At 30.9% G+C, this 27,857-nt stretch overlaps 1 protein-coding gene across 2 annotated transcripts in view; it reads left to right on the forward strand.

The window, feature by feature from the left end:
- The window catches only part of ApepP (Aminopeptidase P), a 230,382-nt gene that overhangs the window by 130,526 nt on the left and 71,999 nt on the right, over positions 1–27,857 (forward strand). For both annotated transcript variants that reach the window (XM_065514956.1, XM_065514957.1), the window contains 4 exons: positions 9,151–9,240; positions 9,302–9,483; positions 9,548–9,697; positions 9,756–9,885. In XM_065514956.1, coding sequence (XP_065371028.1) covers positions 9,151–9,240; positions 9,302–9,483; positions 9,548–9,697; positions 9,756–9,885 — 552 coding nt within the window. The remainder of the gene's footprint in view (positions 1–9,150; positions 9,241–9,301; positions 9,484–9,547; positions 9,698–9,755; positions 9,886–27,857) is intronic.

Raw genomic sequence — 27,857 nt, forward strand, 5'->3', positions numbered from 1 at the left:
ACAGTGGGGGATTTGAAAAAAAGTGGAAATAAATCTGTAACTTCTAAACGAATAGAGGTGTTGATAAGTTTTAGTTTTGAATTTGGGCTTATAACACCAAGGGGGGTCCGAGCCACAATGCCCCGAAGTGGGGCACCTCGGGTATATCAAAAATTAAAAATGATGCCAAATTTTTGTTTGATGTCCGATTTGAAAGATTTATATATATGTGGAATGTACTAGACGAGATCTACAAAAAACATTACTTTAGCCATATGAATATATTAAGGCCTTATTCAGAATCAATTTTTAAATTTATTACAGGTTTATTAAACAAATTTTGTATGGAAATTCTGTTTTATAAACCTTTAATAAAAATTAAAAATTGATTATGAATAAGGGGGTTATAGTATACGAGTTATTCGCATTTGAAAAGTAAAATTTTATTTTATTTTTGCTAATAACGGATCCAATTCTTTCCCGATTTTCTTGAAATATATTTTTTTTGAATAAAAAATACATGTATTAATAATAGTAAGTAATTTGGCATCATTTTTAATATTTGATATACCCGAGTTGTGGCTCGGGCCACCTTGGTGTTATAAGGCCAAATTCAAAACTAAAATTTATCAACACCTACTCTATAGCCATGGGAAATTTTATTAAAATCGGGCTATTCGTTTAGAAGTTACAGATTTATTTCCACTTTTTTTCAGATCCCCCACTGTGCGATGGTGGGTTTATAGCGACATATTCATCAATTATGGTAACACCTGTGTTTACAGCTAATGGTTGAGGACATGATGATGATGGTTGTATGTCGGCGGATTCATCTTCTAGGGTTACAGAAGTTGGTTGAAACCGCACAAAAATGGGAATTTCGATGTTTTTTGTCCGAAATAGACCCCTACTACACTAGACCATTAGTTGCGCAAGTATCTTGCCCAACAACAAAACAGCATTTTTCAAAATTTTTTTCTCCTTAACCGGACATTAACTCTGGCATCTACAAACACAAGAGACTTATTGTCATATTGTGTAAATCGTCGTATAACCGACACATCTTTCTTAATTTTTCTGAAATGAAATAATATTCTAATTAACGATAAATATTAACATTAAAAACTATTACCCACCTTGTATTGATGTGACGCCTTCGTCGGCTTCAAGCAAGCCAGCACCTGTAGACTTTCTCCAATTCTCAGCTTTGTTATAATTTGCTTTAAGATTTTTTATTTTCCAACAGACAATATCCCAAGATGCATCTAATGATGGCTGTTTCCAAAAACTTTCTGTAAAAGATTTGAGCTGTAGGCTTCTAAAATATTTTCAGATAACTTTCCAATAACTGCTTAATTTCGGCATCAGTCCATCTTTTATTATTTGTTTTGCCACGTTTTCTTTTGATTTTAGTATTTGTATTTTCACTCATTTTTATTTTTTAATATTTTCACACAATTTATGAAAAAATCTACCAAGCTTATATACTAGACCTTTTTTCATGGTAGTTGTAGTACAGAGATGTAAATTTAAAATAAATACATTTTGTTGTTGCGTTGATGTAAATAATATTTATAATACACCTACCATATTTAACAAACCAACAAGGGTACTTTACTACCAAGAGTGTAAACCGCTACTGTTTATAGGTGCACAAATGATTTTATTTTATTGTTTTCCTTTAAGCGTTCAAATCGGCAAATATTGTATATATTTTTAGTTTTAAATATCTTTAACACTTTTAATTTCGACAAAAGTGGAAGATCGTGTAGTTTGCGAACAATACTTCTTTTCGCCTTGTCTCTCTCGGGGTGCTCAATAAACTGTCGGCAAAAAGCACGCGAGCACCGCACAGTGGAAAATTTTGGTAATTTTTGGATAAAAAATCTGTAACATTTGAATGGATGAGAGGATTTTTGTAAGTTTTTTTTTTAATCATAAAAATCGAATTATTAAAAAAAAGTTATGAACGGTTAAAAATACATTTTTGATTTTTTTGAGTTTTTGAATAAAAGTAATACTACTATAGTACCTCTAATTCACATATTTTTAGACCGATTTCAAAATTTTAAACAATTGTGGAGAGACATCGAATTAGTCTTTCATAAATGTCTGAATATTTCATGAAATTTTGTAAGTTTTTATAAAAAGTTCAGAATTTTTTTTTTATTTTTTTTCGTAATTTTTCAAATTCTACACAGTGTTTTAAAGATAATGTTTTATAGACAAAAATGAGACATTACTTGTTAAAATCGGTTTATATTTGCAAACGATATTAAACTTTTTCGAAAAAATTTACCTTGTAAATTGAAAAATTTTTTATACTTAGTTTTTTTTTATACATATGCGCTTTTCCAATTTTCAACCGCTTAAAAAAGTTAAAACACTGTTTTGTTAGGAACTAAATTTATTTTATATATAGTTATAAATTTATGTAACCTCTCATATACTACGTTTATACGCACGGCTTATTCGCAAATAAAAATATTGCATTTAGAAAAATTTGCCGCATAAACAGTGAATTAATTTTTTATTTGTGAATAGCTAACTCACGAAAACAATTCCTGATTAACGACACTATTTGCAAATAAGATTTTAAGCATTGCCATAAGTTTTAACATTTTTAGTTTATTAAGACTTTTTTTAAATATTTCATTGTGTTTTTGCATTAATTGGATTGCGAGTCAAATATGAATTTTAGATTCTATCATTTTTGCATTTAAAAAATAAAAAATTTATCATATTTTGTTCAAAAACATTACTTTTATTTATTAAGTGATACCATCCGGCATCACATAAAAACATAAATTTTCCGACTTATAAACAGTGAGTTAGTTAATTGCAAATCATTATACCCTACACCACCATAGTGGGGAGGGTATTATGCATTTGTGCAGATGTTTGTAACGCCCAAAAATATTAGTCTAACACCCACCTTAAAGTATACCGATCGACTTAGAATCACTTTCTGAGTCGATTAAGCGATGTCCGTCCGTCTGGTCGGCTGGCTGGCTGTCCATGTAAACCTTGTGCGCAGAGTACAGGTCGCAATTTTGAAGATATTTCGATCAAATTTGGTACATATTATTTTTTCGGCTCAAGGACCAAGCCTATTGAAACTGGCTGAAATCGATCCAATATTTCACCTAGCCCCCATACAAATGTCCTCCCGAAATTGGACTTTATCGGTCATAAATGTTTAATTTATATATGTATCTCCACAAATTCCGCTCCAAATAAGTTTTATATACACAAAATTCATGTTACCAAATTTTGTTACGATCGGTCCATAATTAGTCATAAATCACACGACCTAATTTCATGGTGATCGGTCCATAATTGGTCATAGCCCCCATATAACCCAACTTCCGAAAATCACTCAAAAATATAAATTATTGAAATTTTAAAAGAAAACTTTTTTTTGCTCTTTTACTTAGTGTAGGGTATTATATGGTCGGGCTTGACCGACCATTCTTTCTTACTTGTTTTTATTTGCGAATAGGCTACGTATAAACGTAGTAATAGCAAAATAAGCTATGAAAAGCAACTAAAATAAAAAAAAATTGATAATTTTTTTTCTTAAATTTCTAAGTTGCTCAACGATTTTGCATGCCATTTGTTTATAGGCACCAAAAGGCTAATTTTTATATATATTTTAGATAATAAGTTAAACTTTAATTCTATGTTAAAACTAGATCGGCGGCAAATGCGCCAATAGTTAAAATTCTAGTCAAAGTTGCGTATGTAAGCCAAAAACATATATTTTCAATTAAATTTCAAATCTGCTAACAATATATACAAAACTCTTTACAAATATATAATCTGGACAAAATATAACAATTATGAAAAAAATAATTATAAATATTAAAACTACGCCCTTGAATAAGGTATAATTTTAACTCCCCAACTCTTTAAAGTGGAAAGTAGTGTATTCTGTCGCCATTTTCGAATACTTCTGTTGACATAATAACTATAATTTCTGCTTTACGATACAAGTTGTTTTATGGCCAATTTCAATCATTTGCAAAAATCATGTATAAGATGCTTACACTTTATATAATCCACTGTGCACCGTTTAGGGACGGATATGGTGTTATCTGCAAACTTAATCGCGACCGAACTGTAGACCACAACTTGCCAACTCCAGAACTTAGGTTGCAGTTCTTCAAATGATCCAACCATTTGTTTCGCTTGTCCTCATTTTCCAACCTGCTGATATCGCGGTTCAGCTGGGCGATCCTAGGGTCGTCAGGGTTGGTACTTAGTATGTCATCACGGTCATCTGCGAGTCCAGCTGCTTCTGCTGGGAAGTGCGGTCGCACTACGGATATTCTACCAGCGGGAATGAAGCGAGCGGCTGCTGCGTTGACGGTTTCGCGAAACTTCCTCTCTGCTTTGTGTACGTTGGAGGGAATCGTCGAATTGGAATGCCGAAGACGCCGATGAATTACGTCGCACAGTGGTATGAGAATAAAAAAAGAGGGAAATAAATCTGTAACTTCTAAACCCTTACTCGGATTTGAATGAAATTTCACATGCCCAAAGAGGAAGTGTAGTCGAGTTTAAGTTTTGAATTTGGACCACATGAGCCCACCAGGAGCGGGACCAGGGGTTCCCAAAGTAGGACACCTTGGGTATGTTCAATTTTTAAAATGATCCTATTTCTTCGTCTGTGTTCTTCGTCTGTGTTATATACATTTTTGAAAAGTAGACAAAATTCCCTATCCATTGATATATAATATGTCTACATTGTCTTTTTTACGTGTCAAATAAATTAGGGAAAACTAAACAACTCGCAGATAATTTACCTAACATACAAATTCATAAAAAAGCATGTTGCCTACATAACACCATATTTATGAATGTAAATAACAGTGCTAGGTAAATTATCTGCGAGTTGTTAAGTTTTCCCTAATTTATTTGACACGTAAACACAAGGTAGACATGTTATATATCAATGGATAGATGATTTTGTCTACTTTTCAAAAATGTATATAACTTTTGACAATTAAAAAATTCATGGAATACTTTTTTGAAAAATATGACAAAAAATGCTTTTTATTGAGTTTTTGCATAGATACAAATTTTTCAAATTGAAATAAAATTTTGATTTATGAATATTTTTTAATGAAATTTTACACTTTTATAGAATTTATAATCAGGAATCCCGCAATTCCCAAAAAAGTATGGAAAAATTCCAAAAATGGTATTTTTTCGGTTTTTGGCTATAATATCCATACCACGGGTGGGGTTATCGGAACCCTTTACAAAATCATTAGGAACATATTGGGCCATCTAAAATAGGTTACTATATTTTGATATCGAGTATGCGATTTGAGAATTTTTGCCCTAAAGTTGAATTTTACATAAGAAATAGTCATTTTTTGAATGGACGTGGTCCCCTAGGTATCAAAAAGTATAAATTTTTTTCATTTGAAATATTTGACGTAATGTTAGCTTTTCAAAAAGTACAAATGCATTATACATCCTCTTAGAAATTTTTTAGATAACTTAAAAAGAATAAAAGTACTTTTTTCTCCAAAAAATTGCGAAAAATCGCCTTTTTTAATTTTTCTAAATTTAAATGCATGTAACTTTGGACTCATGCCCAGTTTTTGACATGTTATTTAAATACGTATTTAGTTAATTTTTACTTAAAATTAAGTTGTATTTAAATACAGTTTGAGTTTTTCAGTGCTACATAATTTGTCTTATTTAAATAAGATAAAAGTATGATAGCACTACTAAATATCAAAAATTTATCGATAGTTCTGCTTAAAACAGCTGTTCCACCAAAACAAAAATTTATACATTTTGCCCAATAAGAAAAAAAAGTTTCTTAAACAAAAAATTAGTGGTAGGAAAATGTACAAAATAAGCTCCAATTGCCCCGCATCGCAATTGTAGTTTTTGCAAGACGCTGTTTTTAGCAAGACGCCGTTTTTTTGTTTTTTTTTTCACGACAATAGAGTGAAATAAATCCAAACAACAAAAGTCAGCTGTCAAAAACATATGGTAGTTTATGAAACTTAAATAGAATTTAAATGGCCAACGTCGGCCATTTAAGTATCATTTAAAAAAGCACTGAGAAACTCATTTTCGTATTTAAATAGAACTTAAATATAATTCATATTTAAATACGAAGTCAAAAACTGGCTCTCAGTCATGAGTTTTAAACACTTATTGATATATAGATCTATTGTTAATCCTGTAAAAGAAAAATGGATAAAATCGGGGAATATTTGGCACCGCGGTCACCAAAGAACTGGAGTAGGGTGGGTAAAAATATTGAAAATTAAATTTTCAAATGCGAATATCTCCTAAGCTATAAGAGATAATTGATAGCTATGACGAGGTTTTATGTAGTGCTGTATATGTAATTTTTTTTAAAATCGGAACACAGACGAAGAAATAGGATCATTTTAAAAATTGAACATACCCGAGGTGTCCTAATTTGGGAACCCCTGGTCCCGCTCCTGGTGGGCTCATGAAGTCCAAATTCAAAACTTAAACTCGACTACATTTCCTCTTTGCGCATGTGAAATTTCATTCAAATCGGAGGAAGGGTTTAGAAGTTACCGATTTATTTCCTTCTTTTTTTATTCTCATACCACTGTGCGTCGTTGGCACCATGTGGCAACGTAATTCTCCGACCAATTCCTATCATGGGTAAGTCCGGAACAATTCCTGAGGTGACACCAGCCCAAACAAGAGTTGCACCTTAATGGAGTTGACATGTGGTGCAGTCGGTTCTGGCAAAACGTGCAGTCCGGGATTTTCTTCAACTCCGGCGCGGACCAGTAAAATACGGAGCAGCAATGACGGAAGGTGCAGCTCCGAAATTAAAAATTGTATAGTTGTTGTTGCTGGGTTGACATCCCTTGGCCGAAGATCTTCGGGTCATTCCGGTACGTAGAACCGGCTGTTGCAATTGCAATTTGTTTTTTTTACACTGGCGGTTTTCACTCTTGATTGTATATTTAACACACTTTAAAAAATGCCTAAAAAATCTGAAAAGGATATAATTATAAACTTTTTGGTGAAAAATGCTATGGAGGAAATGGATTTTACTGACATATGTTTGTGACGATGCACAGTGGGGGATTTGAAAAAAAGTGGAAATAAATCTGTAACTTCTAAACGAATAGAGGTGTTGATAAGTTTTAGTTTTGAATTTGGGCTTATAACACCAAGGGGGGTCCGAGCCACAATGCCCCGAAGTGGGGCACCTCGGGTATATCAAAAATTAAAAATGATGCCAAATTTTTGTTTGATGTCCGATTTGAAAGATTTATATATATGTGGAATGTACTAGACGAGATCTACAAAAAACATTACTTTAGCCATATGAATATATTAAGGCCTTATTCAGAATCAATTTTTAAATTTATTACAGGTTTATTAAACAAATTTTGTATGGAAATTCTGTTTTATAAACCTTTAATAAAAATTAAAAATTGATTATGAATAAGGGGGTTATAGTATACGAGTTATTCGCATTTGAAAAGTAAAATTTTATTTTATTTTTGCTAATAACGGATCCAATTCTTTCCCGATTTTCTTGAAATATATTTTTTTTGAATAAAAAATACATGTATTAATAATAGTAAGTAATTTGGCATCATTTTTAATATTTGATATACCCGAGTTGTGGCTCGGGCCACCTTGGTGTTATAAGGCCAAATTCAAAACTAAAATTTATCAACACCTACTCTATAGCCATGGGAAATTTTATTAAAATCGGGCTATTCGTTTAGAAGTTACAGATTTATTTCCACTTTTTTTCAGATCCCCCACTGTGCGATGGTGGGTTTATAGCGACATATTCATCAATTATGGTAACACCTGTGTTTACAGCTAATGGTTGAGGACATGATGATGATGGTTGTATGTCGGCGGATTCATCTTCTAGGGTTACAGAAGTTGGTTGAAACCGCACAAAAATGGGAATTTCGATGTTTTTTGTCCGAAATAGACCCCTACTACACTAGACCATTAGTTGCGCAAGTATCTTGCCCAACAACAAAACAGCATTTTTCAAAATTTTTTTCTCCTTAACCGGACATTAACTCTGGCATCTACAAACAAAAGAGACTTATTGTCATATTGTGTAAATCGTCGTATAACCGACACATCTTTCTTAATTTTTCTGAAATGAAATAATATTCTAATTAACGATAAATATTAACATTAAAAACTATTACCCACCTTGTATTGATGTGACGCCTTCGTCGGCTTCAAGCAAGCCAGCACCTGTAGACTTTCTCCAATTCTCAGCTTTGTTATAATTTGCTTTAAGATTTTTTATTTTCCAACAGACAATATCCCAAGATGCATCTAATGATGGCTGTTTCCAAAAACTTTCTGTAAAAGATTTGAGCTGTAGGCTTCTAAAATATTTTCAGATAACTTTCCAATAACTGCTTAATTTCGGCATCAGTCCATCTTTTATTATTTGTTTTGCCACGTTTTCTTTTGATTTTAGTATTTGTATTTTCACTCATTTTTATTTTTTAATATTTTCACACAATTTATGAAAAAATCTACCAAGCTTATATACTAGACCTTTTTTCATGGTAGTTGTAGTACAGAGATGTAAATTTAAAATAAATACATTTTGTTGTTGCGTTGATGTAAATAATATTTATAATACACCTACCATATTTAACAAACCAACAAGGGTACTTTACTACCAAGAGTGTAAACCGCTACTGTTTATAGGTGCACAAATGATTTTATTTTATTGTTTTCCTTTAAGCGTTCAAATCGGCAAATATTGTATATATTTTTAGTTTTAAATATCTTTAACACTTTTAATTTCGACAAAAGTTCAGAGCAAGTTCAAACACGTCTGTCTCTTAAGAAAGAAAGTTTTAGAATGTGATGAATAAATTTACCAACAATTGAAAAAATACAAAAAGTTGATAGAGATTCCCACATCACATCTAATGGCACTGAATGGCACATTTCATTAAAAAAACTTAAACAAATTATAAAAATGCTTCTTATATAAGATTTTTGATAATGTTTGAAATTATTTGAAATCCTCAATTAAAAACGTTTGATAATAAGATTTCATAATGAAGATAATTCTCAAAGTAAAAATATATCAATCAATCACATTGTTAATAAACAAATTTATGAAATGTATTTTATATTAAATTTTTTTAGGTGAAAAATAATTCTGTAAAAGTATGGATATCACCAAGTTCAAGTTATTATCTTACTGCATTGATACCGAAGAAACAACGACATCAAGAGGTGTGTGTGATATTTTAAAACAATGTAGCAATATTTTCAGATTCCCTTTTTATTTTTATAGATAACACCTATTGCTATTAACAAAGCGATCAAAAATGGCACAGAAATGGAAGGCTTTATAAATTGCCATATCCGTGATGGTGTTGCTTTGTGTCAGTATTTTGCATGGTTAGAGCAAATGGTATCAGACAAACAATATGTTGATGAAATTTCCGGAGCAGATAAACTTGAGGAATTTAGATCGTCAGTATAAATTATATTTTAATACACAGTCCTCCGTCATATACATTATATTTATTTTATTTAGCAAAAACCTCCATTTCATGGGTTTAAGTTTTCCAACAATTAGTTCGTCTGGACCAAATGGATCAGTCATTCATTACCATCCAGCTAAAGAAACTAATCGTCAAATTACTGATAAAGAAATATATTTATGTGATTCTGGAGCCCAGTATTTGTAAGTTTTTATATAAATTGTTAAAATAAATAATTTTATTTTGTATATGTATTTTAAGGGACGGTACAACTGATGTGACCCGGACACTACATTTCGGAATGCCATCTGAATTTGAAAAAGAATGCTATACACGCGTATTAAAAGGTCAATTAACATTAGGATCTACAGTGTTTCCAAAAAAAGTAAAGGTATGAATTTCCTAATTATAAAACTCAAGTACATATAGTATGTATATTAGAGTGGGTAAATTTTTTTCTCGACAAAGCGGTTATCAAAATCGTAATCTAAGATGAATTCTAAGAAGTTTTGCAGAAGAAACCATGGGTCAAAAATCAAAATCGAGCTTCCCATTTTTAACGCAAAAATTTTCCTTTCGTATTTTATATTTTTGTTTAAATATACTAACATTTTATTGAGCCTTTTAAGAAACTTGACTATGTTTGGGCTTTTTCGAAATGACAGAAAAGATGAATCTTTGCAAATGGAGAAGATTAACAATAAACTTCACCCGAGAATGGTTTAAAAAATCTCATATCGTGGTTTTGGGTCACAGTGGTGGAAATGAAAAAAAAGATGTAAATAAATCTGTAACTTCTAAACTGATAATCCGATTTTAATAAAACTTCCAACGACTATAGAAGAGGTGTGGCGGAGACTCAAGACCCCAAATTGGGGTGTCTCGGGTATATTACAAATTAAAAATGTTGAATGAACATTTTTGTTCTAAATCCGATTTGAATGATTTGTATATATGTAGAATCTACTAGAAGAGAACTACAAAAACTATAACTGTATTTTATCTTTTATAATTTACGAGATATTCACCATTGAAAATTAAAATTGTATGCTTTTTACCTACTTTGGTCTGTATTTTTGCAAATATCGGATTCACATCTCTCCCGATGTTTTTCAAATATATATTTTTTAATTAAGAACAACTTGATTAGTATTATAAGGAAAGAATTATTTCAAAATCGATACCAAGTCAAAAGTTATGTGCACTTAAATTAAAAAAAAATTAAAAAGTAGTTTTTTCGTGATTTTTTTTGAGAAAAAAGTACTTATATTAATCTTTAGTTATACAGAAAATAAAAACAAAATAAATAATGCATTTATATTTTTCTCAATGGTAACATTTTGGGAAATACTATAGAAGAAAAATAATTTCAATATTTTTATAACTGCGTGGTCAAGAGCCTTCCGAATACCTATCTTTTATGTAAATTTCAAATTTATGGCAATTTTCTCTAATCGCATAGCTGCTTTCAAAAAATTAAAACCTCTTTTATAAGCCCCAATATGTTCTTAAATATTTTGCAAAGGCATTTTATAGCCCGGATCTCGGTACCGTCAACAGAGTCAAAAATCTAAAAAATACCACTTTTGGGATTTTTTAAACGTTTTTTTGGGAATAGTTGAATTGTCAATAAAATTCAGAAATTTATTTTTCACTTTTGTATTTTGATCAAAAATTTTTATATAAGTGTAAAATGCCACCGCCTTGCCGACTACTGTATTACCAAACATCGGAGATCACTACAAGATGAATATATTTATTGAGTTTTATGTATTTTAAATATGCATTTTTTATGTATTTTATACAATCATAGTGGATAGACGTGTTTTAAATCGCTTTCACAAGGAAATAACATTGTGAATAGAAATACAAAAAATATATATATATGGGGCATTTCACGTCAAGTGAACCAACTTTTGAAATCGATGTCTTCCTATCGCGATGAAATTTGCACCAATGTTAGTTCTATTGGATAGTAATTCGGACACCATTTTTCAACAAGATCGGTCAAGAACTCTCTGAGTTATAGGAGGTCAAAATTTGACATTTTGGCCAAACAGGTGTTTTTTTTTATCCATATAACTTATTACCTATTGTTCTTAGCAAAATGTGTCCCAAATAGATTAGATAGCTATTTATGCAATCTTTCGAAAAAAAAAAATTAAAAAAATTTAATAAAATATTTTTGAATTTTTTTTTTAAATCAAAAATATTTTTGACTTTTTTTTTCAAAATGGGCCCTTTTTATTTTTTTTTTTTTATTTTTTTTAAGAAAGCTTAGGTCTTTTCCTAAGCGACCTATATGGTCGCTTAGTGGGATGCGAGTGGGATATCTATCAAAAAAAATATTTTGTAACTCAAGATTTAAAATTTTTGAATTTTTTTGCAAAATCAAAAACTTTGTTGACTTTTTTTAAAAAAATGGACCCATTTTTTAATTTTTTTTTTTTGCTCAGAAGAAAGCTTATGTGTTTTCCTTTAACACCTTTTGTAACTCAAGACATACAATTTTTTACTTTTTTTTTAAAAATCAAAAACCTTTTTGACTTTTTTTTCCAAAATGGACTCTTTTTTTATTAATTTTTTTTTCTCAAAAGAAAGCTTAGGTCTTTTCCTTTAAAACCTTTTTGGTCGCTTAGTGGGATGCGAGTGGGATATCTATCAAAATAAATGTTTTGTAACTCAAGACAAAGGTTTTTAAATTTGCACTATTTTAATTTTTTTCATATTTGTGTGTAAACCTTAAAAATTAAACTTACGCAGAGAAACTAGACACATTAGCCTTTCCGATGGTATGTAACAAACCCAACTAAAATTTCATAGCCCCGATACTGTAATACCCATAATATGTTAACCTCAGGAATAAAAATCACTTTTTTTCTATGGAAATGTTGAATAATTTAATTTTGTTATTTATTTGTAATAATAATTAATTTAATATATAATAATAATAATAAAAAGATGAATAATTTAGTAAAATTTAATCTTAATCACAATAGATCAATTTATATAATAACTATTTTTACACTTAATTTATGAAGTTTTTAAATTTTCAAATATCCATACTTTTATCCTCCTTATTTGTCACCTTTATTAGCTGCTTTTTTTTTGTCAATCCTTTCTTGGCGTTATTAGATTCAGCTACTGATTTCGCTGCTGGCTTCTTTTTTGGCTTTGGAAAGAAATCGCTTTGAGTAGATGCAGAAAACTTTTTTAATTTGAGTCTTCCATCGACAAGCGGTATGAAAGCATGGTATTGAGCAGTGCTATCGATTGTTACCGCAGCATCGAATCTGCTCTTTAGTGTTTTCAATGTTTCCTCATGATCCTCTTTGCTACTAAAAACTATTTTAGTTTCTTTACAATAATTCTTTGCCCAATGGAATAAAGCAGTCGCATCTAAGATGCGATCTTGATGAGAGCACTGGAGGCTATACTTCGCTGCATTTCTTTTGAGGTTTGCTCCAATACCATCACATGCTCCTTTACCATGAGCAGTAGGATGAAAATGCCACTCAGCTGGCATTCCAAAATCTTTTTCATGAGCTGTAAGCTGACGAGCTCCATCCGAAACGTAGTATACCTTTTCTACTGTAAATTTTGATTTTAGATAATTTAGTATTATCTTCTGGTACTCATAAACTGCAACGGTGTCATGTTTTAAATCGTCGGATATGATTGCCATACTTTTGTGTTCCAGGTTTTCTTCTTTCATGTAGTAAATAACTACTGTGAATATAGCTGCTTGGTCGTTATTGAAGTGGAATGCTTGTATGGAATCCTGAAGAACATATTTATAGTTCTCTGCGAAATCAAATGAAATAATGAATTCACCAGACTTCAAATGTGTTTTCAAGTCCTTGAAGAATGACCACTGCTCTTTGACTAAAAAGTCATGGGTTCTCAAATTTAGCAATCCTCTACACAGTTCTTCCACAAAATCATCCACATTTAAACTTATGGTTTTCAGTGTGCATCTTTCAGTCTGAAGTCAAGATTCAAATTTTAACTCCTCAATACATTCTCGATCAAAAGAGTTGATTAAATTTTCTTTGATGGATGTGGTTTCCGGGCAATTCGAACATTCACCTAAGTGGCAAGAAGTTGTAGCATTAGGGCACATAGTCAATTTAAGGCAATCGCGGTAATGGTGTAAATCTTCTGATGAATCATCTTTTAAGTAATTTAAGTTGATTTCCTTCAACATCAATTTAACATTTTCATGGTAAATACAAACACATACTGTGTGAGTTCCGCTGCTTCCTGCCAAAACGCAATGTTTTGGCCTCAGTTGTGTAAATTTTGTGAATCCAATTTTGACATCCTCGTATTCAGATTGAAATGTTTCGAATAATTCATTCAGGTTACAGAGAACCATTCTCTTCTGCATTTGAACTTTCTTGCCATCGATTCGTACAGACATCCAGTCTTTCATCCCTGGCATCAGGCGACTCATATCATCTCGCTGATAAAACTGAGTTATTAGAGATTTAGTATCGCACTCCAAAGTTTTTCCCTTCTTTTTGTTTGGGAGTGTGAGAATCCCATGCTCAGCAACCAATTGTTTAGCAATTCTTGCTTTTCGTTGAGACGTTCCAAACTCAGTCATTGTTTTTGCAGAACTCCATGTTCTTGGAGCAAGCGTGAGAAGTTGAATTCTTTCAGCTTCACTCTGTGACGTTTTGTATTTCTCTTTTATTTGTTCAAGAACTTCTACTGCATCCTTATGGTATTGGTTTCGACACTCATTCGTTGAATTTGAAAAGTTAGAATAACCATCATCATCAACAGTTCTGTCTTCATTCTCGGAATTACTTTTGTCTTCATCTGGAATAACTTCAACGCAAGGCTCATTACTATTCAAATTCGGTAATTCGTTCAACTTTCCGAGCTCTTTCCTGCATGATCCACAAATTTTCAATCGTTTTGACAGCGTAGGGAATTTTTTTAATAAGCCGTCGGAAATATTTCGCATATCTGATGATCTGTGCTTCATTTTGTTAAAGGGATTAAAACAAAAATACGAATAAATTTCATTTTCAACCTTAGCCTTTTTAGAAGTCGTAGACATTTTGAATTTTGTAAGTATTTATGTAAATAACACACGTCTTAACTTTAACGCTGTTTCTAAAAAACTGATTTCCGTATGTCTTCAGAATGACAATAAATAGTTTTTTAAGATCATATAGGTAGTACGTTTTAATGAATGAGTCTAAAATCTTTTATTAGGGTCAAGAAGAGCTTACATACTAAAGTACCTAGTTTAACCAAATGTTACAAATAATAATAAAAATAAACCACCATATAAATAACCTACCTGTCAACTTCTACCTCTCCACCCACTTCTTAAAGTCAAATGTCATAAAATAATAAATAAACTGGTACTTCGGAGAAGGGCCATAAAATATTTCCACTTGATTCCAAAAATTTGTTTCTGGGGCACCTGATATTTTAACAATGAAAATCACGTGCGCTGAAAACTACCTCTAGGATTGACTAAAAAAGCCGCAAGATACAAAACTCAGACAAATTTTGGGGTTGGAAAATTAATAGCGGTCGGCCTCAACTAGGGGTGCAACTCCAGTGGCTATTATCGGTCAGTTGTTGTGGTTTTTATTTTTAAGGTTTTAGAAACACTTACACACAAATATGAAAAAAATCAATTTAAAAACATTTGTCTTGAGTTACAAAACATTTATTTTGATAGATATCCCACTCGCATCCCACTAAGCGACCAAAAAGGTTTTAAAGGAAAAGACCTAAGCTTTCTTTTGAGAAAAAAAAATTAATAAAAAAAGAGTCCATTTTGGAAAAAAAAAGTCAAAAAGGTTTTTGATTTTTCAAAAAAAAGTAAAAAATTGTATGTCTTGAGTTACAAAACATTTTTTTATAGATATCCCACTCGCATCCCACTAAGCGACAAAAAGGGTGTTAAAGGAAAACACATAAGCTTTCTTCTGAGCAAAAAAAAAATTAAAAAATGGGTCCATTTTTTTAAAAAAAGTCAACAAAGTTTTTGATTTTGCAAAAAAATTCAAAAATTTTAAATCTTGAGTTACAAAATATTTTTTTTGATAGATATCCCACTCGCATCCCACTAAGCGACCATATAGGTCGCTTAGGAAAAGACCTAAGCTTTCTTAAAAAAAATAAAAAAAAAAAATAAAAAGGGCCCATTTTGAAAAAAAAAGTCAAAAATATTTTTGATTTAAAAAAAAAAATCAAAAATATTTTATTAAATTTTTTTTTCGAAAGATTGCATAAATAGCTATCTAAACTATTTGGGACACATTTTGCTAAGAACAATAGGTAATAAGTTATATGGATAAAAAAAACACCTGTTTGGCCAAAATGTCAAATTTTGCTAAGAACAATAGGTAATAAGTTATATGGATAAAAAAAACACCTGTTTGGCCAAAATGTCAAATTTTGACCTCCTATAACTCAGAGAGTTCTTGACCGATCTTGTTGAAAAATGGTGTCCTAATTACTATCCAATAGAACTAACATTGGTGCAAATTTCATCGCGATAGGAAGACATCGATTTCAAAAGTTGGTTCACTTGACGTGAAATGCCCCATATACAAAGATAAATAACAGCGAATGGACGCTAATCAAATACTTAGTAATATATTTAAAATAAATTTTTACATCCAAAAATAAATTGTCGTTTTGTTAATGCAAATATTAACAATCACAAAAAAAAACCCAAAGCAAAAAGTATTACAAAAAAAAACAACAACATAAATAAAATAAATATAAATTACAACTGTTTATTAATTACGCGAAAGGACACTTTTAATTTAATAATATTATAAAATAAAAAAAAAGAACTAAAAGATAAATAAGTGAAAATTCTTTATTTATTTTTTCTTTGAACCTTGTGCATTAACTATTAAATATATATCAAGAGTGTTAGCTAAAGTATTTACAACTACTCTTTAATGAGTCTCTTTAACGAAAACAGTGAGCGAAGGTTAAGTGTAAACGGCAGAAATGCATACATTACAGTTAATGCAGATGAAAAAAATATAAACAAAACAAACAGAAGAATAGATGACAGTTTGTTTTTAACCGCCAAGCCTGTTAACCGTGCTCGTTCTTGTTCCCCCGCATTGTCAACAACTAATGATTGTCAAACGAAAGAAACCCCAATAGCTGTTAATCTGGAGTTACCAAAAAATATAAATATTTTATTTACGCCTGAAAGTATGCTAGCAATATCAGCTTCAGAAACGAAATCCACCACACCGACTACAATTAAAATTAACCCATTAAGTGGCGCTATACCCAAGATTAGTCAACCATTATATAAAGATAATAAATCCCAAATACAGGTTGGAATGGACCGATATGTTACAGTATTAAAACGGGCACGAAGTCCCAAGTCTTCGAAAGCGGCACCCTTGGCTAAATTATATATAAGGATAGTGAACCTGCTAGACTAAACAATGAAAATCGTTTTTCTATTCTGGAATGTGAAACAGATGAACCAGTAAATAAAATTAAGGCTGACTTCCAAAATGCTAGTTGCTTTGTATTTGGACAAGTATACTGTTTCATAATGCCAGCATACAAAATGCTTACTGTGTATACTATTTCAAAATGCCGAAAATTAGTATTTTGAACGCAGTAAAAAAGCAATCACGCATCGGTCTAATAGTTGATGCTTTGACAAGAAAAGTATATAGAAAATGGCCGACTCACAAATGGAAGTAATATTATATTTTTTGGATAAAAAAACTTAATAAACACCAACGGCCATACTTTGTCGAAGGCTTGCGAAACGTCGATGAAGAGTGCAGAACAATATTTTTTTTCTTCAAATGTCTTGGATATGATTTCTACCAACCTGTGAGTTTGTTCTATTTTGTTATGTTTTTCTCGAAATCCGAATTGATGAGTTGGAATATAATCAAAATGATTCACTATCGGCTTTAACTTGTGCATTAACAGTTTTTCGAATAGCTTTGATATATTTGACAATAGGCTAATGGGTCTATATGATTCTACTTTACTGTGATCTTTTCCCGGCTTAGGTATCATTGTAACTAAAGAAACCTTCCATTCTGGTGGATAATATTCAAGGCGTAATATAGCATTAAAAATAAATAGGATTATTCTTAATGCAATTTGGGGTAGCTCGAGGAGCATCTTGTTACTGATTTTATCAATACCAGGTGATTTTTTGGAGTTTAAATCAACAATAGCCTTGTCAATCTCTGAAATCTCAAAACGAAGTGGTTCAGCTGCAGTAATATGGGGTAAAGTAGGTGGTAACTCTATTACATCGTTTGACTCGTTTGGGGAAAATACATTCTTTAGATGACTAACAGGTTTCCTTTTTCAGTATCGTTTCTCGCCCAGCCTTCACTAGAATTACGTAGAGGAGGTCTGCTCATAACAGGTCTTTTAAATTTTTTTGTAGCTCGCCATAGAGAGTAATTTGAGTACTGGGTGGCATCTAAGTTCTCCAGATATTTATTAATTGAGTCAGTTTTGCGTTTGTGAAGAAGCATACTGAGGCGTTTGCGACATTTTCTAAGCTCCGTTTTAAGTTGAGGGGATCTGTAGAGTTGCCACTTTCGACGAACTCTTCTTTTTTCAGCTAATAACTGTTCAATGTCTGCAGAATAGAGTCTATTGTATCTTATTTGTTCGGTTATTTGAGTGGCGTGTTCAACAGCAAGTTTTAAGTTTTGTTCAAAATTTTTGAGTGAGATATCGATATCTTCTGGTGTTTTAGCGATATATTTTCTGTACTGTATGTGCTAATATATTTTCTATATTTCAACCAATTTATTTTCGTGCTTGATATTGCAAAGTGACCAGTCGGGGATACCGAGGATAATTCTAATGAAGATTTAACCTGCATTAGTTCCATTGGTAAATTTTTTGTAACTGCAAAATCAATGACATCGGGTATTTTGCTTGGGTCAGTAGGCCAGTATGTTGGTTCTCCGCTCGACAGCACATTCAAATTCAATTTAGAAATTGTATTAAACAAAGCGCGACCTTTCGTGGTTACAAGTCTTGATCCCCAGTGAGTATAATTAGCAGGAATCGGGGTCCTAGTGATTCGTAAAAATGTTTCAGTAATCTAGACGTCAAATGGGTTTCCGAAACAAACATTATATCAACTTCATGACTTTTAAGAAAATACTCGAGTTCGTTTTTATACCCTCCACCACCATAAGTGGTGAATGAGGGTATAAATAAGTTTGAGCCAAAATATGCAAACAAAATTGGTAGACTTGCAAAAAAAATTTTTATTGTTCTCCTAAGCAGTTTGGTATTGAAAATCAACAAAATCGGTTCAGTGGAACCAGAGTTATGAACTAAAATGTGAGACAACCTAAAAATAAACTTGATAATTTTAATATAGTTTTTATTATTTGTGCAAATATATAGCAGCTAATATCATAAAATTTTGCACTCGTTACTTTTATGATAAAAGGAGTAACTCTGGTGAAAATTATAAGAATCGGTTCAAGATTTCTCCTTATAGTTCCCATATAAGGACCACTTCCGAAAAACACAATAACCTACATAAATATATAAAAAATATCAATATCAAAACCAAATTTTACACAGATCCGTAATTTATATTTAGAAATTATGCTACAAGATTTTGTGAATATCGGTCCATATTTGACCATAGCTCCCATATAAGGTCCACTTCCGAAAATCAGTTAAGTACTCATAAATCTCTTATAAATACCCTTATCATGCTAAAATCTGGCAAAAATAATACTCATATATATAGAAATCACCGTACCAAATTTTATGCAGATTGACCGATAATTGGTCATAGCTCCCCTATAAGGCCCATTTCCGAAAAAATGGGATCAGTAATTTGTATTCAGTAATCATACTTCTGGATTTTGTGAATATCGGTCCATATTTAACCATAGCTCCCATATAAGGTCCACTCCCGAAAGTCACTAAAATCCTCATAAATTTCTTACAAATATAGTTACCAGGTTGAAATTCGAAACAAATTTATTCAATATATACAAAAATCGATGTACCAAATTTTATGATGATAGGCCCATAATTGGTCATAGCCTCCATATAAGAACCACTTCAGGAAGACACATTAACATGCACAAATATCCAAAAAAATCTGTACTGAATCAAAATTTTACACCGATCTGTAATTTGTATCCAAGAATCGTACTACAAAATTTTTTAAATATTGGTCCATAATTCGGCATAGCTCCCATATAAGATCCACTCTTGTTAATATGAAATTGTTTATATGAAATTCTAAAAAAATAGCCCTTAGATACTTAGGACCATAATAGGTCATACCATCCATATATTGAACCAAAATAGTACACAGATCAGTAATTTATTTTCAAAAATCATAATACTGAATTTTGTGCAGATCGGTCCATAATTGGCCACAGCTCCCATATAAATACATAAAAATCACTTTAAAATATTTTATGACAATCGAATCATAATAAGTCATAGCTCCCATATAAGTCCCACAACCAAATATTTTGAAATTTGTCTAAATATATTTGTATATCCTTTTTTATACTCTGTTTCTTCACTTGAGGTTAAAAGGGAAAAGTGTTAATTCAAACGTATTAACTAATTAATAAGTACATATATAAATTGTTAAATTTCATACGTTCTAATAGGAATTTCAGTTATAAATAGTTGAATTAGATAAAAATTTTTGTACATTTGAAATAAAATATCTTCTGCGTAAACTAGTCTTTCTAACTATTGTTATATTATTTCAATTGTTATACCATCATATTTAGGTGGAGGGCATTTTAGATTCGGCACGGCCGAATATAGTACTCTTACTTGTTATGTTGGCGAATGCCATTAGCGTTCCAAAAACATATTCTTAGGCAGTTCATGGTCTGTTAAGCACAGCCTGCAATAACATTGATTGCATCTTAAGCATTTCTTGCATCATGTTACTCATTGAGTTTGTAATGTTATTTACCGATTGTACAAGAGTTTCTATTGTAGATTCTAGTCTGGTAAAATTGAAAATTGGCGTTTGCTCTCTTACCTCTGGGTTCATATTTTGGTTTTGTGGTTGACGGACTTGCGTCTGAGTTTGGTTGTTTCTTAGTACATTTGCATATGTTTCTTTGTTGTCGTATGTCTGTTGCAACGGGGGGTAGTTCAAAATGATGTTTTTTAATGGCTGAGCGGGGAAAATCTTCGGTTTCTGGCTTTGTGATTTTTTAACAATTGAGTAGACTGGAAAACCCCTGTAGTTTGCTGTGTGGTTACCTCCGCAATTGCTGCATTTTTTTATTTTAGGATCATCTTTGGATTTGTTACATTGGGATGTGTTATGCAAGGTTGCCAATTTAGCCATTTTCCGGCTAGATCTAGCGATTTTATTTTCATTCAGCCATAAAAAAATGGCTAGATTTAATCTAGCCGGAAGATCTAGCCATTTTATTTTGTCTTAGCCAATTTTATTTTATAGTTTTCTCAAACATTTTTAGAATTTTTTAAAAATAAAACAGTATTTTTTATCAAATGACAAAGAAACTTTTTAAACAAATTCGTCTATTGATGATTTGATGAGAATATTATTGATTTTATGAAAACAGGCTTCGAACTTGTTTCCAAAGCTAACACATCAGGCATATTCAAAAACCAATTTTGCATTTCTTCAATGGATCCGATTTTGAATGTAAGTGTCCAGAAATTCGTTTAATTTATCAAAAAGGAAAAAAAATATTGATATTACAATCTTTATCCCCATTTTCTCAATCTCTGGTTATTTTTTATAGAGACGATATACTGACAGTTCTCATATAAAAATTCTATTAATTAGAAGTATATCGTTACGAAAAACGATAACCGGAGATTGAGAAAATGGGGGTTAATCTGCTAAACCCCATTAACACGAAGTCGGTAAAAATTATTTTTGAAAACTGTCAGTGTAACTATTAGTTAACACATAAACAGACTTCGTGGTAATGGGGGCAAGTAATGTAATATTTATGAATTTGTATTCAGTTATTTTTGGATTTTAGCCATTTCTAGCCATTTTTAATTCAAAATCTAGCCATTTTCTGAGCTGAAGAGTTGGCAACCTTGGTGTTATGTAACTCCCCGCAAGTTATGTATTAATATATAAACTTTTTATATAGTTTATTTCAATTATTATTAAAAGTATTCGAATGACGAATATTCTGTGATAAAATAAACATCACTTTTATATAATTTATTTTATTAATTTATTTTTATTGACATTTTGTTAAATTTTAACAAAATTTAATGAATTTCTATGTGGAAACACACAATTATAATTCCGGAGTGGGTATATTAGATTGTGTGGACCTTCTTCCACAATGTTTACACATTTTATTACTATATAGCGTTGCAGGTTAAAAGAAAATGACAAAAATGCCAATCAAACTCACTTGTGAACCTCTGCCGGAGGAATATCAAACAAAATCATATACTATTAAAATGGAACTTATTCGCCAGCGGAGTGGAAATTGTGTTTAGCAATCGTCTGTTATTCCAAATTTATCTTTAAAATCCTCTTTTTTTGGATAAAAAGTAAAAAGAATTCCTTAAAATAGGTTTAAAGTAGGATTGAACCATTATTAAATTTCATATATTTAACAATGGTTTACTACAGGTGTTTTAAGCTAAATTTCGTTTTTGGATATACTTTTATCGAATTTAGCTTAACAACGGTTAGTAAGCATGTTGTAAGTTTTTTTGCATAAGACTGAAAGTGTTTGTTAACAAATTTGTGCTTTAAATCTATAATAAGATTTTATTATGAATTAGACCGTTGGTGTTTATTAAGTTTTTTTATCCAAAAAATATAATATTACTTCCATTTGTGAGTCGGCCATTTTCTATATACTTTTCTTTTTTATTTGTGTGCGTAAATAAAAAATTGTCAAAGAAAGCATCAACTATAAAACCGATGCGTGATTGCTTTTTTACTGCGTTCAAAATACTAATTTTCGGCATTTTGAAATAGTATAAACAGTAAGCATTTTGTATGCCGGCATTATGAAACAGTATACTTTGTCCAAATACAAAGCAACTAGCATTTTGGAAGTCAGCCTTAATTTTATTTACTGGTTCATCTGTTTCACATTCCAGAATAGAAAAACGATTTTCATTGTTTAGTCTAGCAGGTTCACTATCCTTATATAATTTAGCCAAGGGTGCCGCTTTCGAAGACTTGGGACTTCGTGCCCGTTTTAATACTGTAACATATCGGTCCATTCCAACCTGTATTTGGGATTTATTATCTTTATATAATGGTTGGCTAATCTTGGGTATAGCGCCACTTAATGGGTTAATTTTAATTGTAGTCGGTGTGGTGGATTTCGTTTCTGAAGCTAATATTGCTAGCATACTTTCAGGCGTAAATAAAATATTTGTATTTTTTGGTAACTCCAGATTAACAGCTATTGGGTTTTCTTTCGTTTGACAATCATTAGTTGTTGACAATGCGGGGGAACAAGAACGAGCACGGTTAACAGGCTTGGCGGTTAAAAACAAGCTGTCATCTATTCTTCTGTTTGTTTTGTTTATATATTTTCATCTGCATTAACTGTAATGTATGCATTTCTGCCGTTTACACTTAACCTTCGCTCACTGTTTTCGTTAAAGAGACTCATTAAAGAGTAGTTGTAAATACTTTAGCTAACACTCTTGATCTATATCAGTGATGTTCAAAAATAAAAATGAAGATGTATCGGTGAGAGAGCTACCCAGCAAACATAATGTCAAACACTTAAAATAAGAACAAAATAAAGAATGTTTAGAATTAGAATTTTTGCCAGATATAACCAATTTATTAAATGAATGTAATTTAAATTTTAAGGAAATGAAAGAATATACATTATACGGCCGAAATTCTCTCAAATTTTTGATTTATTTTTAACTTTGTTGTTTTGTGTTCAATTGTAATTGAAACGCGTGCGTTTGCTATGCTTCGTCCAAAAACCAACCAACAACAATGCTTATTGAATTTCTGAAAAAATGAGACATTTGTTATTCTCTTTAAAAGAGCATAATAAATGTGTGTAAATTTTTTGAACAATTGTTGTATGGCATGAACATCACTGATCTATATTTAATAGTTAATGCACAAGGTTCAAAGAAAAAAAAATATAGAATTTTAAATTATTTGTCTTTTAGTTCTTTTTTTTTATTTTTTTTTATTTAATAATATTATTAAATTAAAAGTGTCATTTCGCGTAATTAATAAACAGTTGTAATTTATATTTATTTTATTTATGTTGGTGTTTTTTTGTAATACTTTTTGCTTTGGGTTTTTTTTGTGATTCTTAATACTTAACAAACGACAATTTATTTTTGGATGTAAAAATTAATTTTAAATATATTACTAAGTATTTGATTAGCGTCCATTCGCTGTTACTTATATTTGTATATATACACATCTGCTCAAAATAATAGATACACCTAATTGGAAAAAATTTAAATGGCGGTAACATTGAAAATTTCCTCGCAAGCGTTAAGAATACATCATATTATTAAAATTTCTATCTGGCAATGTCATGTCAGTCAAAAATCTGGCAACTATTTGCTTTCATGTTGATTTTTAAAAACGAATTTATTTGAATTACAAAAAATTATTTGCTCATAAAAATAGATACACATCAGTAATTTGTAATTTGTTTATATACAATTTTTTTTTTGTGCAATTTTTTGTTCCTATTTACGTGAAACAGTAAGTATAATTTAAATTTTAGCAACAATTTTATAAAAAATAGGACTCTTTTGAAGAAAATGGGACGAAATCATCATTGTACCGAAGATGAGAAAAAAATTGTTCAAACGATGAGAAATCAAGGAAAATCATTACGGGAAATAGCAAAGAGCGTAGGAAGATCTTTACATTTTGTCCAAAATGCTTTATCTAAAAAACAAAAAAGAGAAACTCGCGGTAGACCAAAGAAAACCAGTCCAGAAACAGATAGGCGGATCGTCCTTATGGTTAAAAAAGACCCTTTCATATCATCGAAAGCTATTTCTGCGGAGCTATGTAACGAAATCAGTCCACAAACAGTTCGTCGTCGTCTTTTACACGCTAAATTGCCGGGAAGAATTGCCAGAAAAGTGCCACTAATGCGCCAAAAAAATATCAAGACAAGATTAGAATTTGCTAAAGAGCACTTACAATGGTCCGGGTGTGAAGGCGAAAAAAAATGGAGAAATATTTTATGGAGCGACGAAACAAAAATAAATTTGTTTGGAAACGACTGCCAAAGAAATGTACGCCGACCAAAAGGAAAAGAATTCCACGTTAAATTTACAAAAAAGACGGTAAAACATGGCGGGGGAAACATAATGGTTTGGGGTTGCTTTTCATGGAATGGTGTTGGTCCGATATTCCGAATAGAAGATACCATGAATGCTAGTGGGTATAGAGACATATTGGAAAACGTAATGCTTCCATATGCATCGGAAAATATGCCATTAATATGGACATTCCAGCAGGACAACGACCCAAAACATAGTTCAAGATTAGTTAAAAACTGGTTCTTGGAGAATAACGTACCTGTTTTAAGCTGGCCCAGCCAATCCCCTGATTTAAACCCAATAGAAAACTTGTGGAGTGAATTAAAGATAAGGCTTTCGAAGGAAGTTTTCAAAAATAAAGACGATTTATGGGAGAAAACGCAAAAAATATGGTACGAGATTCCATTGGAGAAGTGTCAGAACTTGATATCCAGTATGCCCAGAAGAGTGGAGAAAGTTTTACAAAACAAAGGTGGATATACTGGATACTAGCTTTACTTTAATAATAAACTAATTTTTTTAAGATAAAATTTATTAGCTTTTGTTTAATAAGAATTTTTAAAAATGTATCTATTATTATGAGCACCAAATCTTTCGAAATTTAAGAAATTTAATTTACTTTATAATATTTATTATTAATTATGAAATATTTTGTTTTTGTTTTTTACTCTCCTTTTAACTATAAATAAAAATCGACCATTATTTTTTTTCGTTTTTAAAAAATAAATTTTGGTGTATCTATTATTTTGAGCAGATGTGTATATTTTTTTGTATTTCTATTCACAATGTTATTTCCTTGTGAGAGCGATTTAAAACACGTCTATCCACTATGACAGCTAGGTTCGATTATATAAAATACATAAAAAATGCATATTTAAAATACATAAAACTCAATAAATATATTCATCTTGTAGTGATCTCCGATGTTTGGTAATACAGTAGTCGGCAAGGCAGTGGCATTTTACACTTATATAAAAATTTTTGATCAAAATACAAAAGTGAAAAATAAATTTCTGAATTTTATTGACAATTCAACTATTCCCAAAAAAACGTTTAAAAAATCCCAAAAGTGGTATTTTTTAGATTTTTGACTCTGTTGACGGTACCGAGATCCGGGCTATAAAATGCCTTTGCAAAATATTTAAGAACATATTGGGGCTTATAAAAGAGGTTTTAATTTTTTGAAAGCAGCTATGCGATTAGAGAAAATTACCATAAATTTGAAATTTACATAAAAGATAGGTCTTCGGAAGGCTCTTGACCACGCAGTTATAAAAATATTGAAATTATTTTTCTTCTATAGTATTTCCCAAAATGTTACCGTTGAGAAAAATATAAATGCATTATTTATTTTGTTTTTATTTTCTGTATAACTAAATATTAATATAAGTACTTTTTTCTCAAAAAAATCGCGAAAAAAATACTTTTTAATTTTTTTTAATTTAAGTGCAGATAACTTTTGACTTGGTATCGATTTTGAAATAATTCTTTCCTTATAATACTAATCAAAATCGGGAGAGATGTGAATCCGATATTTGCAAAAATACAGACCAAGATAGGTAAAAAACATAAAATTTTAATTTTCAATGGTGAATATCTCGTAAATTATAAAATATAAAATACAGTTATAGTAATGTTTTTTTTTTTGTTCTCTTCTAGTAGATTCTACATATATACAAATAATTCAAATCGGATTTAGAACAAAAATGTTCATTCATCATTTTTAATTTGTAATACCCGAGACACCCCAATTTGGGCTCTTGAATCTCCGCCCTACCTTATCGTTGAAAGTCCAAATTTAAAACTTGAGCTCAGCAAGACCTCCTCTATAGTCGTTGGAAATTTTATTAAAATTGGATTACTGTGACCCAAAAGATCGGTTTTAGGTTCTCGCACAACCACAATATGAGATTTTGTAACCATCCTCAATTGTTAATATTCTCCATTTGCAAAGATTCATCTTTTTTGTCTTTCCTTTCGAAAAAGCCCAAACATAGTCAAGTTTTTTAAAAGGCTCAATAAAATGTTAGTACATTTAAACAAAAATATAAAATACGAAAGGAAAATTTTCGCGTTAAAAATGGGAAGCTCGGTTTTGATTTTAGACGCATGGTTTCTTCGGTAAACATTCTTAGAATTCATCGTAGATTACGATTTTGATAACCGCTTGGTGCATTTTTTTTTTATCCATACAAATTGACCCACTCTAATGTATATACTTACCCTTATATTTATAAAAAAATCAATTCTGAGGTTTAAAATACTATTTAGTTAAAACACATTTTAAGCAAAAAATAGTTTTTTTAAAAAACTCGTACTCAGCATTTTAAGTAAACACGTATTTTTAAATTGATGTTAACACTATAATTTTTTGTGTCACTTCAATCATATTGTTACGTTTTTACCTTTAAAAACTGGTGTTTATTTCCTTTAAATAAACCGGATTCTTTTTATTGGAAATAAAAGCAGTTTAGCAGTTTAACATTTGTAAAACTCTTTATTTATTCAAATATACAACAACAGTCACTCAGCGTTTTTATACACCTTTATGAATTCGCAGAAATGCACACACTTTATAATGTACAAGTATACACTGACAATGCAGTCGATGTCTTTACTTAACGATGCTTCAAATTACTCATCCAATACTGCAACCGCACTCACTATTTATACACACTGCTATATGCATCTGAGTAGTCTAGATTGTTCTTAACGGTCGAAACTCGTATATTCGAATTCTAGGGCTTTCGATGTTAATGTCAGCAGCTTAAACATTTAGTGTTGCCATATTTAAAAATAATTTAAAAAACAACCGCATGCTATCAACATTATTGATAAGTAGAAGCTCCTACTGATGGACATGTCGTTACAGTCCGTTAAATTCAAATCGCTTTTGCAAATTCGTAACACCGTCCCCCACTTAAGCCTGTTCGTCCCGAATAGGCACAGATTCACATTTCTCATAGGCAGCTAGTCGTTCTAGATGTACGATTTCCCAAAATTTTTAAATTTCCCAAAAAGTATCTTTTTGAAAATTTAGAAATATATTCATTCTTGTTTCACTTCCATTAGTGG

Source organism: Calliphora vicina, chromosome 1, assembly GCF_958450345.1.
Source record: "Calliphora vicina chromosome 1, idCalVici1.1, whole genome shotgun sequence".
Classification (NCBI taxonomy): domain Eukaryota; kingdom Metazoa; phylum Arthropoda; class Insecta; order Diptera; family Calliphoridae; genus Calliphora; species Calliphora vicina.